At 28.4% G+C, this 19,151-nt stretch overlaps 2 protein-coding genes and 1 pseudogene across 2 annotated transcripts; all 3 read left to right on the top strand.

Annotated features, from left to right (window-relative positions):
• The first annotated feature begins 1,234 nt into the window (after positions 1-1,234).
• LOC106359014 (pectinesterase inhibitor-like) lies at positions 1,235-1,933 on the top strand. Its single transcript, XM_013798781.2, has one exon. It carries the CDS (start codon positions 1,235-1,237, stop codon positions 1,757-1,759), a length of 525 nt encoding a protein of 174 aa, XP_013654235.2. The 3' UTR covers positions 1,760-1,933.
• Positions 1,934-13,820: 11,887 nt separating this feature from the next.
• Positions 13,821-17,159, top strand: LOC106359015 (annotated as a pseudogene).
• Positions 17,160-17,418: 259 nt separating this feature from the next.
• Positions 17,419-18,063, top strand: LOC125601961 (photosystem I reaction center subunit V, chloroplastic). The gene has a single exon (XM_048773890.1). It carries the CDS (start codon positions 17,445-17,447, stop codon positions 17,925-17,927), a length of 483 nt encoding a protein of 160 aa, XP_048629847.1. The 5' UTR covers positions 17,419-17,444; the 3' UTR covers positions 17,928-18,063.
• Positions 18,064-19,151: the final 1,088 nt, after the last annotated feature.

A 19,151-nucleotide genomic window follows, 5' to 3' on the forward strand; every position in this document is an offset into this window, starting at 1 on the left:
ATTAAAACAAAAAATGTACCCGCCCTTTCAAAGGGCGGGTGAAAATCTAGTATATATTTAAAATCCATACGCAAAAACATAAAAGTTGTTATATGCCTCTTTCTGACACATGCACACTCCACTATGAATAATAGTTAAAAAAAACAGTATTGTCATCAAACTTTATCACAAATCCACATTTGTACATCTATAATTATGAGTTCGACAATTAGTTAATTTGATACAATACCAAAGTAAGAATAATCGAAAAACAACTATACCACCGCATACTAATAAGTAACACATAACAGATAACCAAATTCCTAAATCTTAAAACAAATTTCAACTCGAGCATTTAGTGAATATCAAATTAACTAATATCCCGCCCGTAGGGCGGGCCAACCCTAGTTAAAAGAAAAAAGATTACACGTTATCAAAACTCTTCATCTGTGTCCTAATCTTCTGTTACAAAAAGTAATACTTATGCGTCTTAAATTGTTTGAGTATATACCCTTTATAATCTGATGAAATGATTTACATTTTAAATAGTTTTCTAATAATTAATGTGTGTATATTTTATCCTGAATCAAGTTGTGCTTAGTATAAACTCTTTATAATGTGATGAAGTCAAGTCCACTATTATCATTTTTAAGGACTTTGCTTTGGTGAGTGTATAAGGACTGGGTCGTGGATAGAGAGAGTCGTCCACATTCCAAAGAAAATTAGTTTTCATACACACAGAAGTTATGTGTTTATTATTTTAAATTACTATTTCGTTGAGTATTTCGTATATTCTTAGTCTAAGAAACCTTAAGGAAACTTCATAAATGAAGAGAGTGAAATGATTGAAGGAATATACTTCATATATATATTGCATGAGCTGATGATACATTACACACATCTGTATATCGAGAAAAAAAAAAAAAAAAAGAAAAACTTAAAATACAATATTAGTCTTAAACATTGGTTTTAATCTTGTTTGGAATTAGCATTTCAGCCCATAGATCAATTAACAAGTACTGATCCAGAAGGCTCAGTATAATATTGGCCCAATAAGTTGTTATTTGTTTTCTGTTTGACCGTTGCATATTTCCCGCCGATTTTCTGAAGGCAGACAAAATTATAAAAACAGATCTCTTCACAACAAGAAACAAAAACAATAAACAAAACTCGCTTTGAACTTTCGATTGTTTCATTTTTTCATTAAATCTCTATTCATCATCCATAACCCTAATCATTCCCCTAATAAAAGATTATGAAGCAATTCACCGGCAATTCACCTGCATCATTTCTTTCTTTCTCCATCGGTGGAAATGCTGATTCCAGTTTAATTTCCGATCTGTGCAAACATTGTGACGACCCAAAACTCTGCCTCTCTACCATAAAGTCGCGCCCTGAGTCCGGTGAATTTGCAGCCACCAGCAACCAAATTGAGATTATAGCTATCTCCGTTGCATCGTCAGACGCATCTGCTACTTCTGCTTACATCAAGGAAAATCTGAGCCACGAGGATTTGGAGCCAGCAACGGAGGCCACATTTGAAGACTGCCAGAAAAACTACCAAGATGCTGTGGAGCAGCTCGACGACTCAATATCCGCCATGCTCGCTGACGCACATGCTGACGTTGATGTCTGGCTGCATGCGGCGATAAGCGCCATAGAGTCATGTGCTACCGAGTTAGAGTCACGCGGAGGAAATGATGCAGAGCTTTCAAAGAGAAACGAGGTGTTTCTAAAGTTGTGCAAAAACGCTTTGGTGATAAACAAGATGTTATCCTGAGAATGTTAATCCCTAAAACTCGAATATTATTTATTTTATTTGGTTTAATTAAGATGAAAGTGGTTCGGTCTGGTTTATTAACAACGGTCCTTGCCTTCAATATAAAACTAGATTTTAACTCGCACATCCGTGCAGATATTTTATTTTATTTTATAAATGTATTTTATATTATTAAAATGTTTTAAATATATAATTTCTATTTTAGTATTCTATATTGTGTAACTATATAATATTATTGTTTATATTTATTATCCGGATTAATATATAGTGATTTGTTTAATACATTTTATTTTGTTATTAATTTTTATTACTTACTAATATATTTTCGAGTTAGGTACAATAAAATAAAAATATGAAATAATCAAATAGATAGCTTCTTTCAAAATATGTTTTCTTTAATTTATACATTTTGATATAATACATTTTTAAAATTTATTCTATAGAAAACAAATATGTTTAAGATAATTTATATTTACATGTTGTGTTTAAATAAATATACTTTAACATATATTATTTTAGTGTTTTACGGATTTATAAGTTAAAACACTGTTTTGTTTAAATAATATAGCCCTACTATTTTAGTAAATTTTATACATAGTAGCATCTATCATATTATTTTAGTAAAATTTATTGATATTGGATATTTTTTGGATGTTATAACTATTAAGTTTCCTTTTTATTCTTAATGAAGATTTCAAAATATTAGATTGCTTTAGTTTTTACAACATATATAGTTTGTTTTTTGGTGGTGCATTTCAAAAAGTTATTCTTGTCAAAAAACTTTTAAAAGTTAAACTACTATTTTTTAGTTTGAAAGATTACATGAATTTTGAATTTATTTTTGTTACTATGTTAATACATTATTTTATATAAAAATATTTGAATTTTGGTAATAGTTTCTAAATTTTTCCTACTGATTTTGTTATAATTAAAATATAAGAAAATTTATAATTAAAATTTGGTTTGTCATTAAAATTTTTAATGAGTTACTAAAATTTCACAGTTTTCTAATAACATATTTTTAAATACTATATGAACTAAATGTTATTATTACTATTATATTTTTGTATATAAACATTTTAAACAATATATTGTTGAGAGTTTCAAAATAAATAAAAATATGATATATAGTTGTAGATATAAAAGTTTAACCTATGTTTATAAATTTATTTTTGTATAAAAAATTATATAGTTTATGATTTTTAACCCATTTTAATGATGAGTGATAATTTATTTATGTGAAATTTTTTTTAAAAAAAAACAGTTTGTTAATTTACGTTTTAATAAAATTTTGTCATATTTAATTCATATAGCACTTCTATTTTTATATGATACAGAATATAATTATAGAATTTATAAAAAAAATAGTATATAATTTTTATTTTCTTGTTTTAAAATAAAATTTTAGTTAACAACGATTTATAATAATATTAAATTACTAATTAAGAAATTAATTAGTATGTTATTTTATAAAAAATATTTAAATTTTAAGTCAGATTTTGTTAGATTTTTTTCTCAACAGATTTTGTTATAATTAAAAACTAAAATTCAAATTTATAGTTGGTTTATTTTTAATGTAAATAATCAAATATATCACATTAACTAATTTTTTAAGTGGTCCTACAATGACTTGTTAATGGTAGATAAAAATAGAACTCTAAATTAATAGATTAGATCTCACACACTGTGATTAGGATGATTAAGGTCCACTGAAAATGAATACAACGGTGACCTAAACATATTCATAACGTAATGAATGTAACTAATATTTTGGGAAACAAGGTGGGATAGAATAATCAAGAGTTGGAGATATATAATCAGGATTCAAGTCTTATATTTTCGGGGAAATGATACGCGACTGATTTGGACATTATTTAAAAGAGGTCCGTTGCTTGTAAGATTGGGTGATGGATAGATTCTAGATTCAGTGTCCCACAAAATGACAAACACACAAATACATTTCTTCTCCTCTTGGGCCAATTATATATGTACACTTATTCTATGCTTTAATCAATGTATTTCTCAATATTCATCACTCAAAAAAGCAATTCAAACAATCTGCATCACAGGTGAGATCATAAGAGAAAACTTGCACTCTTGTAAAGGAATTCAAGATTCCACTAAGACCCCACCATTGGTTGCCTTTCCTCTTAACAACGATATAATCTTGCTTCTCTTTTTATAAATATCAATGGATAAAACTATATTTTATCATCCAATTTGATAGTTCGCAAAACCGCCAAAAAAGCTTGATTACACTAATCATATTCTGGTATTCAAGTAAATGCAAGCATAAGCATTCTTGCACATTTTCAAAAATATTTACACATGATCAATCGATGGGTAATGTTTAGATTGGTTAGCTAAATATTTGAATTTTACTGAATCAGATTCAAGTGTGGTGATACCATGAAAATACTTTGAATATCTTATATATTAAAACATAAGTCATGACTTCTTTTCATGTGTGATTTTTTTAGTTTGGACCATTTCTAAAAAATATCATATTTTACATAAGTTCATTATTATATTTTTAATATCTTTATTTTTTTATTTGAAATACAAATGAATATATTTAAAATGTTCGAACAAAATCTTTTTAAAATCTTCTTAGAATCTTTTTAAATTTACTGTTGAAAATTAGTTAGTTTTAATTTAAATTATCATATAATATAATTAGAAATTAAAATTGAATATAGTTTTGGTTTATAAACAAAAATTTAAATAAAATGAAACTAATTAATTTCAAAAATACATTTACTAATAATTTTAAAAGATTTTTTTAGAAATAAATATTTATTTCTATTTTAATTTTTTCAAATTTGTTTTCTAATAAAAATAAAAATTATGATTTTTTGATGAGTGATATTTTTATTTGGACCATCATTTAAATTCTCTATTAAATGTATATCACTAATGCTAATATATACAATATTTTTAACTACTTTTATCATAATATCTTTTATATCTTTTATTTTTTAAAAAAATATTAAAATTCTAACAAATCTCTTGAAAAAGATTATAATAAGATCTTAATTGTCATAAATTGAATATAAATATTTTCAACTAATTTTGTAATTAGAAATAAAATTTTACTAATAGAATAAAATTATATCCTATTTTATCAATTTTATAATAATATCTATCATTTTAAAATAAAAACGTTATATTGAACAATATATGATAAAATTATTTTAAATTTATATGTTAACATATTTCATTTTCATAAATATAAAATATTTATGCTAAAAATATAATATGTTGGTTGAACGGGTTAATATTAGCAAACTATATAATACATGTATAAAAATTTATTTTATCTTAAATTTTTTAATATACAGTAATTTATTATATAAAATTAATAAGCATTAAAAATTACTAAAAAAATCTAGCGATTTGAATTACAGATCATGATTATAATAAATTAAATACAAAATTGTTTTCATATATGTTGTTTCATGCATTAAAAAATTTAGTTTCGTAATCAAACGCAAATTCAATAGGACAAATATATAATAAGCAACATATATATGTGATGATTTTAATTTACAACATGAAAACTATAAAATTATTATATTTGACATAATTATACAAATATTTAAATATGTAAGTAACATAAAAAATATATAGTAATTATGTAAAACAAATATCTATATATATCAATGTTAAAATATATACCCGCACGGTTGTGCGGGTAAAAATCTAGTTTAATATTAATATGCAAATTTGATACGTTAGATTTCGAATATGGGAAATTCAAGTTGAAAAATCCGATTAAGAATCTGACTGGTAGGAACGCAGAGGTTACATATGCGACTATAGGAATATACGGTTGCAAGAGATGTGGGTAATTGCAGTTTTAATCGCTATTAAGAAATTTGTATGACTGATACAATAGTTAGAAATTGTTGTGTTTGTAGGATATTTATGAGTCAACTACCAGATACAATAGTAGTGGTTTAATAATAAACTAACAATATATATACATATATATATATATATAATATTAAAATGCATATTATTATAACAAATATAAAATTTTATTTATAAAATTACACTTAAATTTTTGAAAAATTATAGAAAATATATTTGTTTTTAAATTTTCTAATATAAATTAAAATATTTATATTTTAGTATTTCTATTATTTTAAAAATAAAATTATTGTATCTTCATGCAACCGTCTGCAATCGCCCGTAACCTCAAACGTTAGTTAGAACTATTTTTAAATTTAAGATGTTTAAAACGGTTCGAAGCAATTTAGGTATTTTCTGTGATTGTTGGAAACGTCAAAATACCGTTACCAACTACAAAATTTGCGTTTGCAGATAGTAGCAGAGAAACTAGTGATGCGTAATTTGTATGTTTGGAAGGAGTGGGCAAAAGAACCAAGGTGACAGAAAATGGACGCAAATCTATTTGAGAAATCTAATATTTAAAGATAATTGTAAAGTAGAGTTGCCTACCTTGGAAGCACACAAATTCCAACTGCTTCCATCACGCTAATAATTACTAGAGTTTATCCCGCACACCGTGCGGATATATTTTCATTTTATAAATATTTAATTTTGATATTATTATATAAATTTAAATATACAATTTATATCTTAGTGTTATGTATTTTATAACTCTTTAATTTTATTGTTTAGGTTTCTTATTACTTTATTAATATAGGGGTTTGTTTTATACATTTTACCTTTTTTATTACGTTTTCGAGTTTTCATAATTTGAAATAATCAAATAAAAAATATTTTTCAACATATGATTTTTGAAAATATATAGTTGTAGAAATAAATTATTAACATATGTTAATAACTTCATTTGTATAAAAAAAATCTGACATGATTAACAAATTTGAACCTATTTTAGTGGTAGATGATAATTTATTTAAATGAAAGCATTATATTACTTAATTACAAAATTAATTAATACAATATTTAATAAAAATTATTTAAAAATTTAGTAGGATTTTGTTAGATTTTTCTAACAGATTTTGCTATAACTAAAGATAAAATTCAAATCTATAGTTAAAATTAATTTATTATTAATATTCCTATTAATTATTATGTCATATTATGTAATTAATGAAATGGTCTTAGTAGACTTATAAATAGTAGATAAAAATGATACTTCTCTTTTAATAGAGAAGATATGCCTTAAAGACCCACGATAATATAAAATCGGCGTCGTTTCACTCTGAACAAGCCCTAGTTTTTTAACACAATCTCACAACCCACAAGTCTTTCTCTTAGTCTCTTCCTCAGCCGGCGACATCCTCAAGCAATCCAGGTTCTCTTCTCTTCTTAGTTCTTACTGTACAGTAACTAAACTTACGATAATAGATAGGAGATTCTATTGGAAGAGTAAATTTTTTTGGATACTATGATCCACTTTTGAAGCTGTATCAATTTAGCTAGTGGACGCATAAACTATGTCTCCGGTTCTCTTCTCTGTTTGATATAATATTCTCAGCTTAGTCAGTTTGATGAGGGAATCCCTGTTAGTTTCAGACCTTGCTTGGTAAGTTGGTAACTTGGTATATGTGTATTTTTGGTGGTGTTTGCTTATATATACTAGTATTATGGCCCATGCATAGGCAAATTATTGTTAAAATTACTCGTACCAAAAATGATAATTGTTTAAAGTGTATCATTATAATTTAATTTTAAGAGAAAAACATGTTTTGATTTCCCAAAGAAAAAAGTGTTTTAAATTGTTGGCAATTCATGAAAACTGTACTCAATTTTGACGACAAATTGAAAATCAAACTAACGCCTCAAACATATTACAACAAGAGTTGATTACACCTTATGATACTTTTTGTCTTTCTTTTACAATGAGAGTCAATTTCCACTTGTGAGACACTTTCTGGTGGGACCTAGGTGTATTTTTGACAAATTTGTCCTTGTAGACGACGAGTTGTGGACGGAAAGTTATTGACAACAAGTTGTGGACAACAAGCTAAAGATGACGATGAATTATTGATCGACTTGTGAACGACGAGTAATTTGTGTACGTCTGAATCAAAAAAATGCAAATAATATTGTATGATGGTTTACTACCACTATTACAAATTTGAAATTTTTAAAAAATTAATATGATAACCATTATATATGTACATAATACACTTAACACCATGTGGACGGTAATTTCTATGAGAGTGATTTGTTATGAAAATAAATTATGAATATATATATATATATTTCATGAACACATATGGTTTAGTCTTAAATTATGGACATAATAATTGTGTACGTAGAAATATGGACAAGATTACAATATATGAGATTAAAATGGTTCAGCTAAACATGTGAAAAAGATCTACGCTTTATAAAAGATTACTCGGGCTTTCCTTCTACAATTGAAGAGGCGAAGACAGCTACCACAACGATCTTGAGCATGGCCACAACACATGAGACGATGTGGATGGTGTTCATGTCTACATCTAATCTATAATTATATTATCCATGTTTTGGTATCCACGTCGATATTTAATTTTGTCTACACATTAATATATATATATAATATATATGAAAATAGATTTTAAAAGATAGAGAATTTTATATATAATTTATTATGATAATTATTTTTGTTTAATAGAGTTTATAATTTGAGATAAAAATAAATAAAAACATAAGGTGTGATAAGGAAAACAATAAAGTAAAATAAAAAGAAGAGAGAGATTTGTGTGATGGAAAGAAAGTGAAATGTTTCATTTTCTTTAGTTTAAGGTCATAAGAGTCATTTTTACAAGGGAAAATATGTCTCAACTCTCAAATGATAAGTGTCTTGTAGTCTAATTGATACTAGATTTTGACCCGCGCTTTAAAAGCGCGGGGTTATTTTTTCTAAATAATTTCATACGAAAGCAATATAAAGGTTGATCGAGTATAGCATTATGTGTGTTTAAAATACTTATAATACAATCATATATTTAATCGTGTAAATTTTGTATGTTCGTAAAATAAATATGAATTTTAAAGATGGTATTTCTAAAATGTGGGATTTTATACTCATAATAAACTACTTTGGAAATATTTTAATAGTTTTTAGTTCTATAAATTAAAGCTTTATATTTTTTTTTAAAACTATATGATTCACAATTATATTAGTTAGGGCTATGGAAAAAATCGGAATCGGAAAAATTGACTCGAATCTGATCCGATCAGAAAAAGTAGTACCAAAACAGTACTAAAATTGGTTAAATATCCGAACATGTTCAAAACTTTGGTATCTAGAGAATCGGAACTAAATCCGTTTCAACTTGAAATATTTTGGATATCTGAATATATCTGAATCAGATTTATATACTTAAATATATTAATTATCCTAAAAATTAATATATAAAAATATTTAGTATATAAGATATTTTGAAGTTGCCTAAAATAACTGAAAATATATATATTAAAAATAATTATAAAAATAGCTAATCAATAATCAAAACACCAATTATACTTAAAATATAAATTAATTCTATTCAAATATTCAAGCCAAACCAATTTATATATTAGGTTTATGTATTTTGGCATACATTATTTTAATTTATATTTAATATATTATTTTATTTTTATATTTTGAGAAATTTAAAGTATATATGAATTTAATTTTTTTAAAAATAATTTATCCGGACTATCCAAACCCAAACCGAATCCGCAATGATCCGAACCAAAATTTATAAATACATGAATGGGGCTGATATGTTTAACTTAGAATATCCAAAACCCGAATAGACATGAACCAAACGCAAATGAATACCCGAATGTCCACCCGTATTATCAGTCTTTTTTTCAAAAAATAATTTTTTTCTTAGAACATTATTATTAATTAACTAATATATACTAACATCTTTCTACATTTTATACTAATTAAACTTTTGATTCAATGAGGTTAAATTGATTATAATGTGTTTTATAATTTGGGTTTGGATAAAATAAGAATGTTATTAGTAATGGGCAGTGAAATGTTCTCTAATAATTTTGTTTTCCTACTTGACCCATCAACATTTGGTTAAAATTTGTCAAATATTGATTAACAATATAATCAATCGATGGACCAGGAATATTTATAAAGTAAGTCAATTAGTTTAGGATGTACACAATTTTGTAGATTTGTCAATTAATTTTGGGCCCCTAGATCTTTTGAAATATTCCCAAAATGCTTAAAAGATATATTAATCGAATATGCTGAAAGTTAATGTTCCGGATTTTCTATGTAAATCACATATGCTGAAGTTACTGCATTTTCCATAACCACAGGTTAGATTTTTAGGCAACTTCCGAAATTGGTGGGTTTAATTTATGAGATGATTATTGTAAACATGGTTTCTACATGTATTATCTATTATCGTATTAAGAAGATGGTAATTATCTGTTACACATATCCCAAAAAAATCGATTACATTCGATATATTTAAATAATTATATGAAATATAATTTTTATTTGAGAAGAAACTAACTCATACTGAAGCAATTAAGAAATCTGTTGAAACCTTGAAAAGTTTACCGTATTCATAACAAAAAAGAATTTGTAAGAAAAAAAGAGTTTGTAATTGACTTACTAACCACAACGACGGAGAAGAAAATGGGCGTTTCTATTTTTTTTCTCGCTATAACCTTGAATACATTTAGACCAAGACCTGTGTATCTATAGTTTTTAAAAACACAAGAGAACCAAAATAAATACAAAGACATTACACCAGAATGAAACCTCAAATCAGAATAAAAATAAGACTTTGCACTTACTTTGGACCGTCTGACTTGGAAAAGAAACGTTTAACCTTTTAAAATCCATATGTATACCCTGTCCTGAGCCTTGTCTACTGGATATGCAATATGCACTGATGACAATGTGGAGAGTTGATAAGAGTTTCTGCAATAAATCATAAACACACAGCAGACATGGAAGACAACGGTTAATCTTGAAATAAAACCCCAAACCAATTCCATTAATTCCAAGCACTTGCAAATAAAATGCTAATTAGAAACCAGGTTCCCCCCTTTTCTTGAAAAGATAGTCCTTATTTTTATAAGCAATCAATCTCCTTATTTATTCCTAAGAAACCACCAATAAATCCAAAGCAGTTGTACACTAACCTCAATGATATGATAGAGAATTTCTTGACTCATTTATGAAAATCACCCTTCATAGATCTTGACTTGTTTATCAGAATTTTCTTGACTCTTTTATGAAAATCCTCTTCATAGATGAGTTAGTTTTTTTCTTTTGTATCGTGTGAAGTATTCATGGTTAGTTAGGAATTATTAATTGTTGCTTTATTAAGGGAAACTAGAGCTTGACCCGCGCACCCGCGCAGGTGTTATTTTTTTTATAAGTAAATATTTATTTGTATAAGTGATAATATATATTTTAAAATTTATTTTTTAATATGAAATTTCTAAACACAATAATTTTATAGTTTATATTGAGTAGTTTTATTTTATCATGTAAACCCTTAGTTATATCATCCATTTATTTAGAATATGACCTATAAAGTCATACAAATGTATTTTTATTTTTTATGGATCAAAATTTTATGATTATATATAATAAAATTGTTGTATAAACTGGTTTTATGGATCAAAATTTTATGATTATGTATAATAAAATTGTTGTATACTATTTATTATGTATATGTGGAATTAGTAAAATAATTGCCATATAATGTATGTAATTACAAAATGTATATATGGAATTAAATTATTTTCAAACACACATATGTATAATAAAAAAAAAGGAAAAGACAAAAAATATTAAAAGTTAGGTTTATTAATTATTGTTGCCATGATTTTTTAGTTAGAATTTAATTTTGGAAATACATTAATTGAAGAGAAAAGACAAAAATCCTATTATCCTAAAAGATAGGTTAATTAATAACTTCAGTGGCATACCATTGTAAATATAGTGGAAAACTAAGGGATAATCTAATTTTGTACTCCTCTTTTTAATAGATTAGATAGATGTGAGAAAGTGTCTCTAAAGGTAAAATTCTCTTACAACTACCTAGGAAATACTGAAAGAGCAAAAACAGCTGTAATTAGACCCAAAGATTAAAAATTTCATACTGTCTCAAATAACAATAATTGCATTTTCCATCCATTAGTGGAGCTAGCTTTTTGTTAAGTGGTTTTCACTTCTAAAATGTACTGAGGAAAAGAGTTCTTTTTTTTAATTTTACTATTGTTAATTAATTATTATAAATCTATATTTTTTTTGAAAAATATAAATATATATATTTAGAAGGCCATATATAATAGAAGTTTACATAACTTATAATGGAAGGAAAATGTAAAATAGCAGATGAAAACATGTGCTTTACTATTACCAGAGAATAAGAGCATCCACAGCGGAGAGGTACTCCTAAAATCTCTCAACCAATAAAAGAAATCATTATGTCAATTATTTATTTTTGATTTGTGTTTTAAACCTACTGGACCAATAGACAAACAACAGAATTTGAAGGAGCTTCTTTAACGCTCAGAATCGTTTCTTCAAGAAGAAGCAAATTTCACCTTTTTTCTTGTTTCTACATTCTCTCTCTTCTTTCTACATTTTTTCTAATCCATTATATATTAATTGAGAAACATTTAAAAATATATAACCTCGATTTTGTAATAACTAAAAAAAACCATTTTTTATGTGTCAATCAATTAGGTAGTTAATTAGTGCTATGTGTCATCCTCATATTAAATTGAAAAACATATTGGTCCAATTCGATTTTTATATCTCACTAGAAACATTTAAGACCAACTATATGATATCATATGATATTAACTAAAGCAAGGTGGTTATGTATTATATATTATTTCCTTAAATAAACCTATGGAATTACCTAATTTGATTATGATATATATAGTAATTAATGATTTTAAATAACGAAGATTTGCTAATAATATGTATGCTTTCTATCATTTCTGTTTAACTCTTTACTTTTAAAATAAATTACACAATTACATTAATCATATATTAAAAGTTCAGATTTTTTGTATATGTTGTATTTTGAATTTTTCAAAACGATTATAAATTACTAAACTATTAAAAGTCTCACATAAACTTTTATGATCAATGTTTATTTTTTTTTCTATAATAAGATACAACAATAATAAAATCATATAAATAAATAATTTTATTTTAATAGGTATTATGTTAATATATATATATATATATATATATATATATATATATATACTTTGAATAGTTTAAATTTAATTACATATCATATACGATAGATAAGATTGATTGTTTTAATTTATTTATTCTAAAATGATTGCGCGTAAACAAGAGCAGTCATTTGATTTATATGTGCAAGCTAATTTTTTTTTGGTAGGCTGTGCAAGCTAATTTATTACATAATAGTAACTGGGTTTTTAGTTATTTAATATATATTTATTATTTTATTATTTCATAATATGCAGCAAATATAAAATAAGTATTTATTCTGCACAAGGCACAGATCTTATTCTAAGTAAGTACCTTTTTAATAATTTTGAATCTTAAACATTTTCTAAATTTCAGGCCAAAATAAAAGAAAGAAATGAGAATAAACTCAAAAATAAATATTTATATCGAGCAATAACCAAAATGACATAAAAACGAAAAAAAACATTGAAGATATATAGTATTGACACGTGAACGTAAACTTCTCATAACCATAAAACCGAACTGGCATAGTTTCATTGTAACCAAATAGTAGGCATGAGATTCTTCGGCCTAAACGTTAGGTTTTTGTGCGATAAATAATTTTTTGACCTAAATATTTTTAAAAATAGTAAACAAATTATTCAATTTACAAAAAGGTTTAAAAAAATTGTTTAAGAGCCAAATATTTTAATTTGATCAATAATATAAAAAAATTTTCATACGATATTTCTTAAGTAATTTTCATATAAATTTATCCTGCGCAAAGCGCTTGTTTTATGCTAGTTTTTTATTAAATAAAAAACTCAGCAAAGTATTCCTAATGCTGATGCTCGTAGGTTTGTTCCACACTGATAGGATTTTGGAGTGAATCCTAACTAAAGTTTTTCTCAGACCTGAAAACAAAGGATAAATATAAAATCATGATAATTAAAGTTTTCAGATCTGAAACAAAGGATAAATAATGAAGAACAACATGAATATAAGAACGTCATTTACATCAAAATCATACAAAAATAATATTATTTGATGAATCATATTAGTATTCTTGCACTCTCGACAACAATAATGCATGCTTAGCAAAGACTTTTAAGCAACCATGGATTTTTAAATGCAATTTTAAAAAAATTCGCAATAAAAATAGATAAAAAGTGATTACCTTTTATTTGTATCTCCAATTGTTGACTAGATAAAACAGTCGAGTGATGATTGAGAACAATTGACATAATCTAAGTTATAATAGGGCAGTTGCATCAAGAGTGATGCGACACGTCAACAGGTAAGTGGATCCCACTTTAAAAAAGTGTAATAATGTCAAGCTTTTGGTTAAAATCCGGGTTACTGTGATATAAACACCAACATTTATACCACTAAACTAAATGATACTTTGTACATTGATGACCGAACTAATATATATTTACGAAGGTCATCTGTTTTATTTTTTAATGGGCCTATGTAAAAACACTCAATCGACCAAGTTATCATTCAAGTCCACCAATATTGATAATTAGCAAATTACGGATCGTCATCACTCGTGCTCCTCTGTCAATCATGCCGACGTTCCGTATGAACCTTAATTTAGAACTTCGGGAGTTCACCCAGCCTTTGCTCATAAAAAGAAGAGTTCACCCAACCTCTGTCACATCTATCATCACTTCTAATAAAGGTATTCACTATGTTGAACTAAGCATAATTTTTTCACTTCTGCCGTTTCAGGTATCCTCACTACTATAAATATGTGGCAAATGATGCTATTTTCACTCACTATTTTCACTTCTCAGTTATGCATAATGTTACATTTTCTCAGCGATGTCACGAAAAGCCTTTTCCATGAGCTCGACGAGATACTGTGATGTTTTATTGGAATAATAATTTCTAGTATTACGTGGTTATGCTGATGTATCGTATCAGATGGAGAACATATTGGAATTTCTAGGCTAGAACAAGTTTTAGTTGATCACAAGACTGACCAAAAGCAATATTCTTTGAGTTTACTCCAGACCTATATGTTAACTTCAGGTTAGAATTTTTGTCATATAAGTTTGTATAGGTTAGCAGTTTCGATTATATGTTTTCCCGATTATGATTGAATCCTACTTTAATTTTTCTTTCCATGGTTAGGTAAATATCTTTGCCAAGGGTGATGACCTTCAGAATCAGGCTCAACCTCTTGAAGATTTTGCAAGAAGGCTTAAACCGAAGGTATTTAGTAAATGCTGAATCATGTCAGAAAGATTTAGTTCTTTGATTTTGTCTTCATGTGTATATTTTTACGTGCAGCTTATGTTTATATTTAGGACCCTATATTAACTAAGATTAACTAACCGACGAAATCTGTAGGAAAAAAGTGTGGTGACTGTGGTAGGAAAGACTTTTGATCAGTTGGTATCAAACTGTCCAGACAATGTTCATCTTGAGGTAAGTAAAACCAAAAGACCACTATGCTAAACCAAAGATTTTATTAATCGAAACCGAGATAAAAACTCATGGATCGCGTGAGGGAAACTAAAAACAGGTACATAAACCATGGTGTTGAATTGTGAGGCATTGAGAACCAAGATAGGTGATTCCCAAATGATGACCCGATCTTTGTTAATGACAGGTTAATGATTATCTGACGACATTTCTCTACAAATTTGATAGAAATGAGAAGCAGAATAACCCTTTTCATAGAGCTTCACTAGCTCAAGCCCTTTTCGCTTTCACTACTTTTTGGTGTATCTTAACAAGTCTGATTTGCAGTTAAAACTATTAATTAAATTGAGCTCCTAGGACATGGTTGTATTCATCAACGAAAAGTTAAAACCAAAAGGTGGTACTGTGAAGGATGAATTGTAGTCAAAGAAAATGTAGACGTGGGAAGAGACAAAATTATTTTAATTTGACATTACATGATTCTAATATTCTAATTAACATTCACACTCTTTTGACCTCCGGCTCAGAGCTGTACGCGGGTACCTGCAATTTATTCATAGGAAAATATTAAGATAAGATTAGAAGAACACAAAGTTATACTGTATAAAACTTGACAGATAAATCATATATGTGCCATCAATATATGGAAAGAGATTATAAATACCAGAAAATGTACAAAACACAAATATAACCCATGCAAATAATATGACCTTGCAAGTACATGCAAATTATAAAACAATATAAGACGCATAGACGCAAACTATATATAACATCATGCACTTATAACTAAATGACATAGAAACCCACTAACCCTGCGCTTGCGCGGGTGAAAGCCACCTAGTATTTATACAATGAAAGGAAAGTTAGTCATCCGATTGACATAATTGTGAGACCCGGAGAAGTCGACATTTCTTTGTTGTCATTTTCTTCAGAGGTTTCTTACTTTTGTAGAACAGAAGTGAAAGTTAGTGGGAAGTTACTAACTTGTAGTGGAAAATTTGAATGTGATACATAAATTAAGGGATTTAGATTTTGGTTTCAAAATAAATCGATTCACAATTGTTTTTCTTTTTTTTTAATTGATATTAGGTTTTCTAAACATGATTATGTGTCAAAATTTTATTGGTGAAGTGACTTGTGCTTTAGTATATAAAAGATGTATGTTCTTTTATAGGTCTGAAAAAAAAAAAAGATAATTGTTCAAATGTAAAGAAATCAATGGCAGAAGAATCTACCGAAATGGAAATTCAATCAGCAACTGAACCGGAGTCACTACCTGCTAAGCCAATCTTTAAGCCACTCAAGGTTAATGAGATGTCTGATGGCAGGGTTTAGTTCCGGAAGGTATCCGTCCCATCTAACCGCTACTCTCCTCTCGAGAAAGCTTGGTTAGATATCTACACTCCTATCTACCACCAGATGAAAGTTGACATTCGCATGAATCGCGGATCCCGCAAAGTCGAGCTCAAAACCCTAGCCGACACACCTGATATCAGCAATCTTCAGAAGTCTGCGGATTTCGTGCACGCTTTCATGCTCGGTTTCGATATCCCTGATGTGATCTCTCTCTTGAGAGTGGACGAGCTGTATGTCGAATCTATTGAGATCAAGCTGGATGTCAAGACTCTTAAAGGCAAGCATCTGCCCCGTGCTATCGGGAGATTGTCAGGGAAAGGAGGGAAGACCAAGTTTGCGATTGAGAACTCTACAAAGACAAGGATTGTGATCGCTGACACGAGGATCCACATCTTGGGAGCTTTTTCTAACATTAAAACCGCGAGGGATTCTTTGTATAGTCTCATTATGGGATCTCCTGCTGGTAAGGTTTATGTAATCGAACCAAAAAAATTGTAAAGACTAGAATAACGTCTAAACAATAAGGGCCTTAACGCAAAAATTAATTTAATGTTGGATTAAATCGAAACATTATAAACAGTAAGGGGCTTTAAGACAAATAAAACTATTTGTATGAAATCTGATAATCCAAAACGAACCAACAAGAGAATGCCACGTCATCAACCAGGGATCGTGTCCTCACAAACAAAATCTTGTAATCGTCTCCTCCAAGAAGATCATAAAGGTAAAACCACTCATTCTCTCTTTCGCTAAAGCTCTCCAAAAGAAGAAGAAGAAGATAACATGGCGACAAGCGCATCTGCTTTGCTCACACCCACAACTTTCTCCACTGTAATCTCCCAGAAAAACCCAAACTCCATCTCATTCCACGGCCTCCGTCCTCTCCGTCTGGGTGGCTCCTCCTCCTCCTTACCCAAGCTATCCACCACCGCCGGAAGAAGATCTTCCTCCGCCGTCGTGAGAGCCGAGCTCAGCCCATCCGTCGTTATAAGCCTCAGCACTGGTCTCTCCCTCTTCCTTGGTCGGTTCGTCTTCTTCAACTTCCAGAGAGAGAATGTGGCCAAACAGGTTCCGGAGCAGAACGGCAAAACCCACTTCGAAGCCGGAGATGATCGTGCCAAGGAATACGTTAGCCTCTTGAAATCGAACGACCCTGTTGGATTCAACATCGTCGATGTTCTTGCTTGGGGTTCTATTGGTCACATCGTTGCTTACTATGTCTTGGCTACTTCTAGCAATGGCTACGATCCTAGCTTCTTTGGCTGATTCTCTCCCTTGTTTATGTACTTGTATCTCAAGCTACCTAATGTTTTCTCTTATCTATGTTTCTTCCACCTCTATTGTTATTGTCTAGAACATTAATCTCTCTTCGTTGCAACATTTAAAAATATTTCGTCATCTAGAGATAGTCTGCATCTCCAATTGTTAATTTCATTTTTTTCATCAATTTTTTTTAAAGCTACATTTTCTCCACTTATTTTATTTTCTCTTTATTAAAGAAATATTCTAATTATAATTAATTACTAATAACGCTTTGTATTTTTTCAAATGTACTACTTTTATTTAATTATTTCGTTTTACCAGTAATCCAACACAACTATCACTTATAAGCTAAACATCATCATTTGATACAATTACTAAATAGGGAAAATTGGTTTTTATACCAAAAAACAGGGACATAGGCTAGTTTCTAATTTGGTTCATTATTATCTATAATGTCCTTTCCTATTTATTAAAATAATTCAAATAAATAGTTTTACGAACAAAAAAAATTAAAAAAATAAAAATTGCACTGTAAATATCCCTGTTCGAAAATGCGGCCACCTAGCCGCCTAGGCGGCCGCCTAATCGCTGGTCAGTTCATAGACGCTGCGATTTTATCCTATTCGGACCAAAAAATCGCTGGCCTGTTAATCGGCCCAATAAACCAACTAATCGACTCATTTACCGATCAATCGGCCTAATTAAACGATTAATCGGCCCATATAAAAAACGTTGAACTACAAATATATTTTAGGGCGGCTTACTAAGAAGCCCATATATATGTTACTAAGTCTCACACACTAAGGGGTCTAGATATAGATCACAATTTCACTTCTTTTCTCCTCACTGGCCGATGTGGGACTTTTGTACAACTTGATTAATAATCGAAAATAAATAAAATACAAGGCCGGAAGTCGAGGTCGGGTTGATCGGAATCAGTACAATAGTCTCGGCAACTAGGATACATCGAATCGTATGTTCAATCGCGCACATATTAGTATATATACAATATAAATATAATATAAGTACAAAACTAATCTCCGATTAATCCCCGCTTAATCCCCGCTTAATCCCTGATTTTGTGGTAACTCGCTAGGTCCAGGATTGCCGCCCGACTAACGCTTAGCGCAGTTTCAAACAGGGATAAATACATATACCAATTTAGAGATATTTTTTTGGTTCTTAAAATGTTTTAATAAAAATTTTAAGTTTCGTTCTACGGTTTGT

The sequence above is a fragment of the Brassica napus genome, unplaced genomic scaffold (genome assembly GCF_020379485.1).
Source record: "Brassica napus cultivar Da-Ae unplaced genomic scaffold, Da-Ae ScsIHWf_270;HRSCAF=446, whole genome shotgun sequence".
Taxonomy (NCBI): domain Eukaryota; kingdom Viridiplantae; phylum Streptophyta; class Magnoliopsida; order Brassicales; family Brassicaceae; genus Brassica; species Brassica napus.

What these genes read in the sequence shown, in the direction of transcription:
- LOC125601961 (XM_048773890.1), top strand. Translation starts at nt 17,445, where the DNA reads ATGGCGACAAGCGCATCTGCTTTGCTCACACCCACAACTTTCTCCACT.
- LOC106359014 (XM_013798781.2), top strand. Translation starts at nt 1,235, where the DNA reads ATGAAGCAATTCACCGGCAATTCACCTGCATCATTTCTTTCTTTCTCC.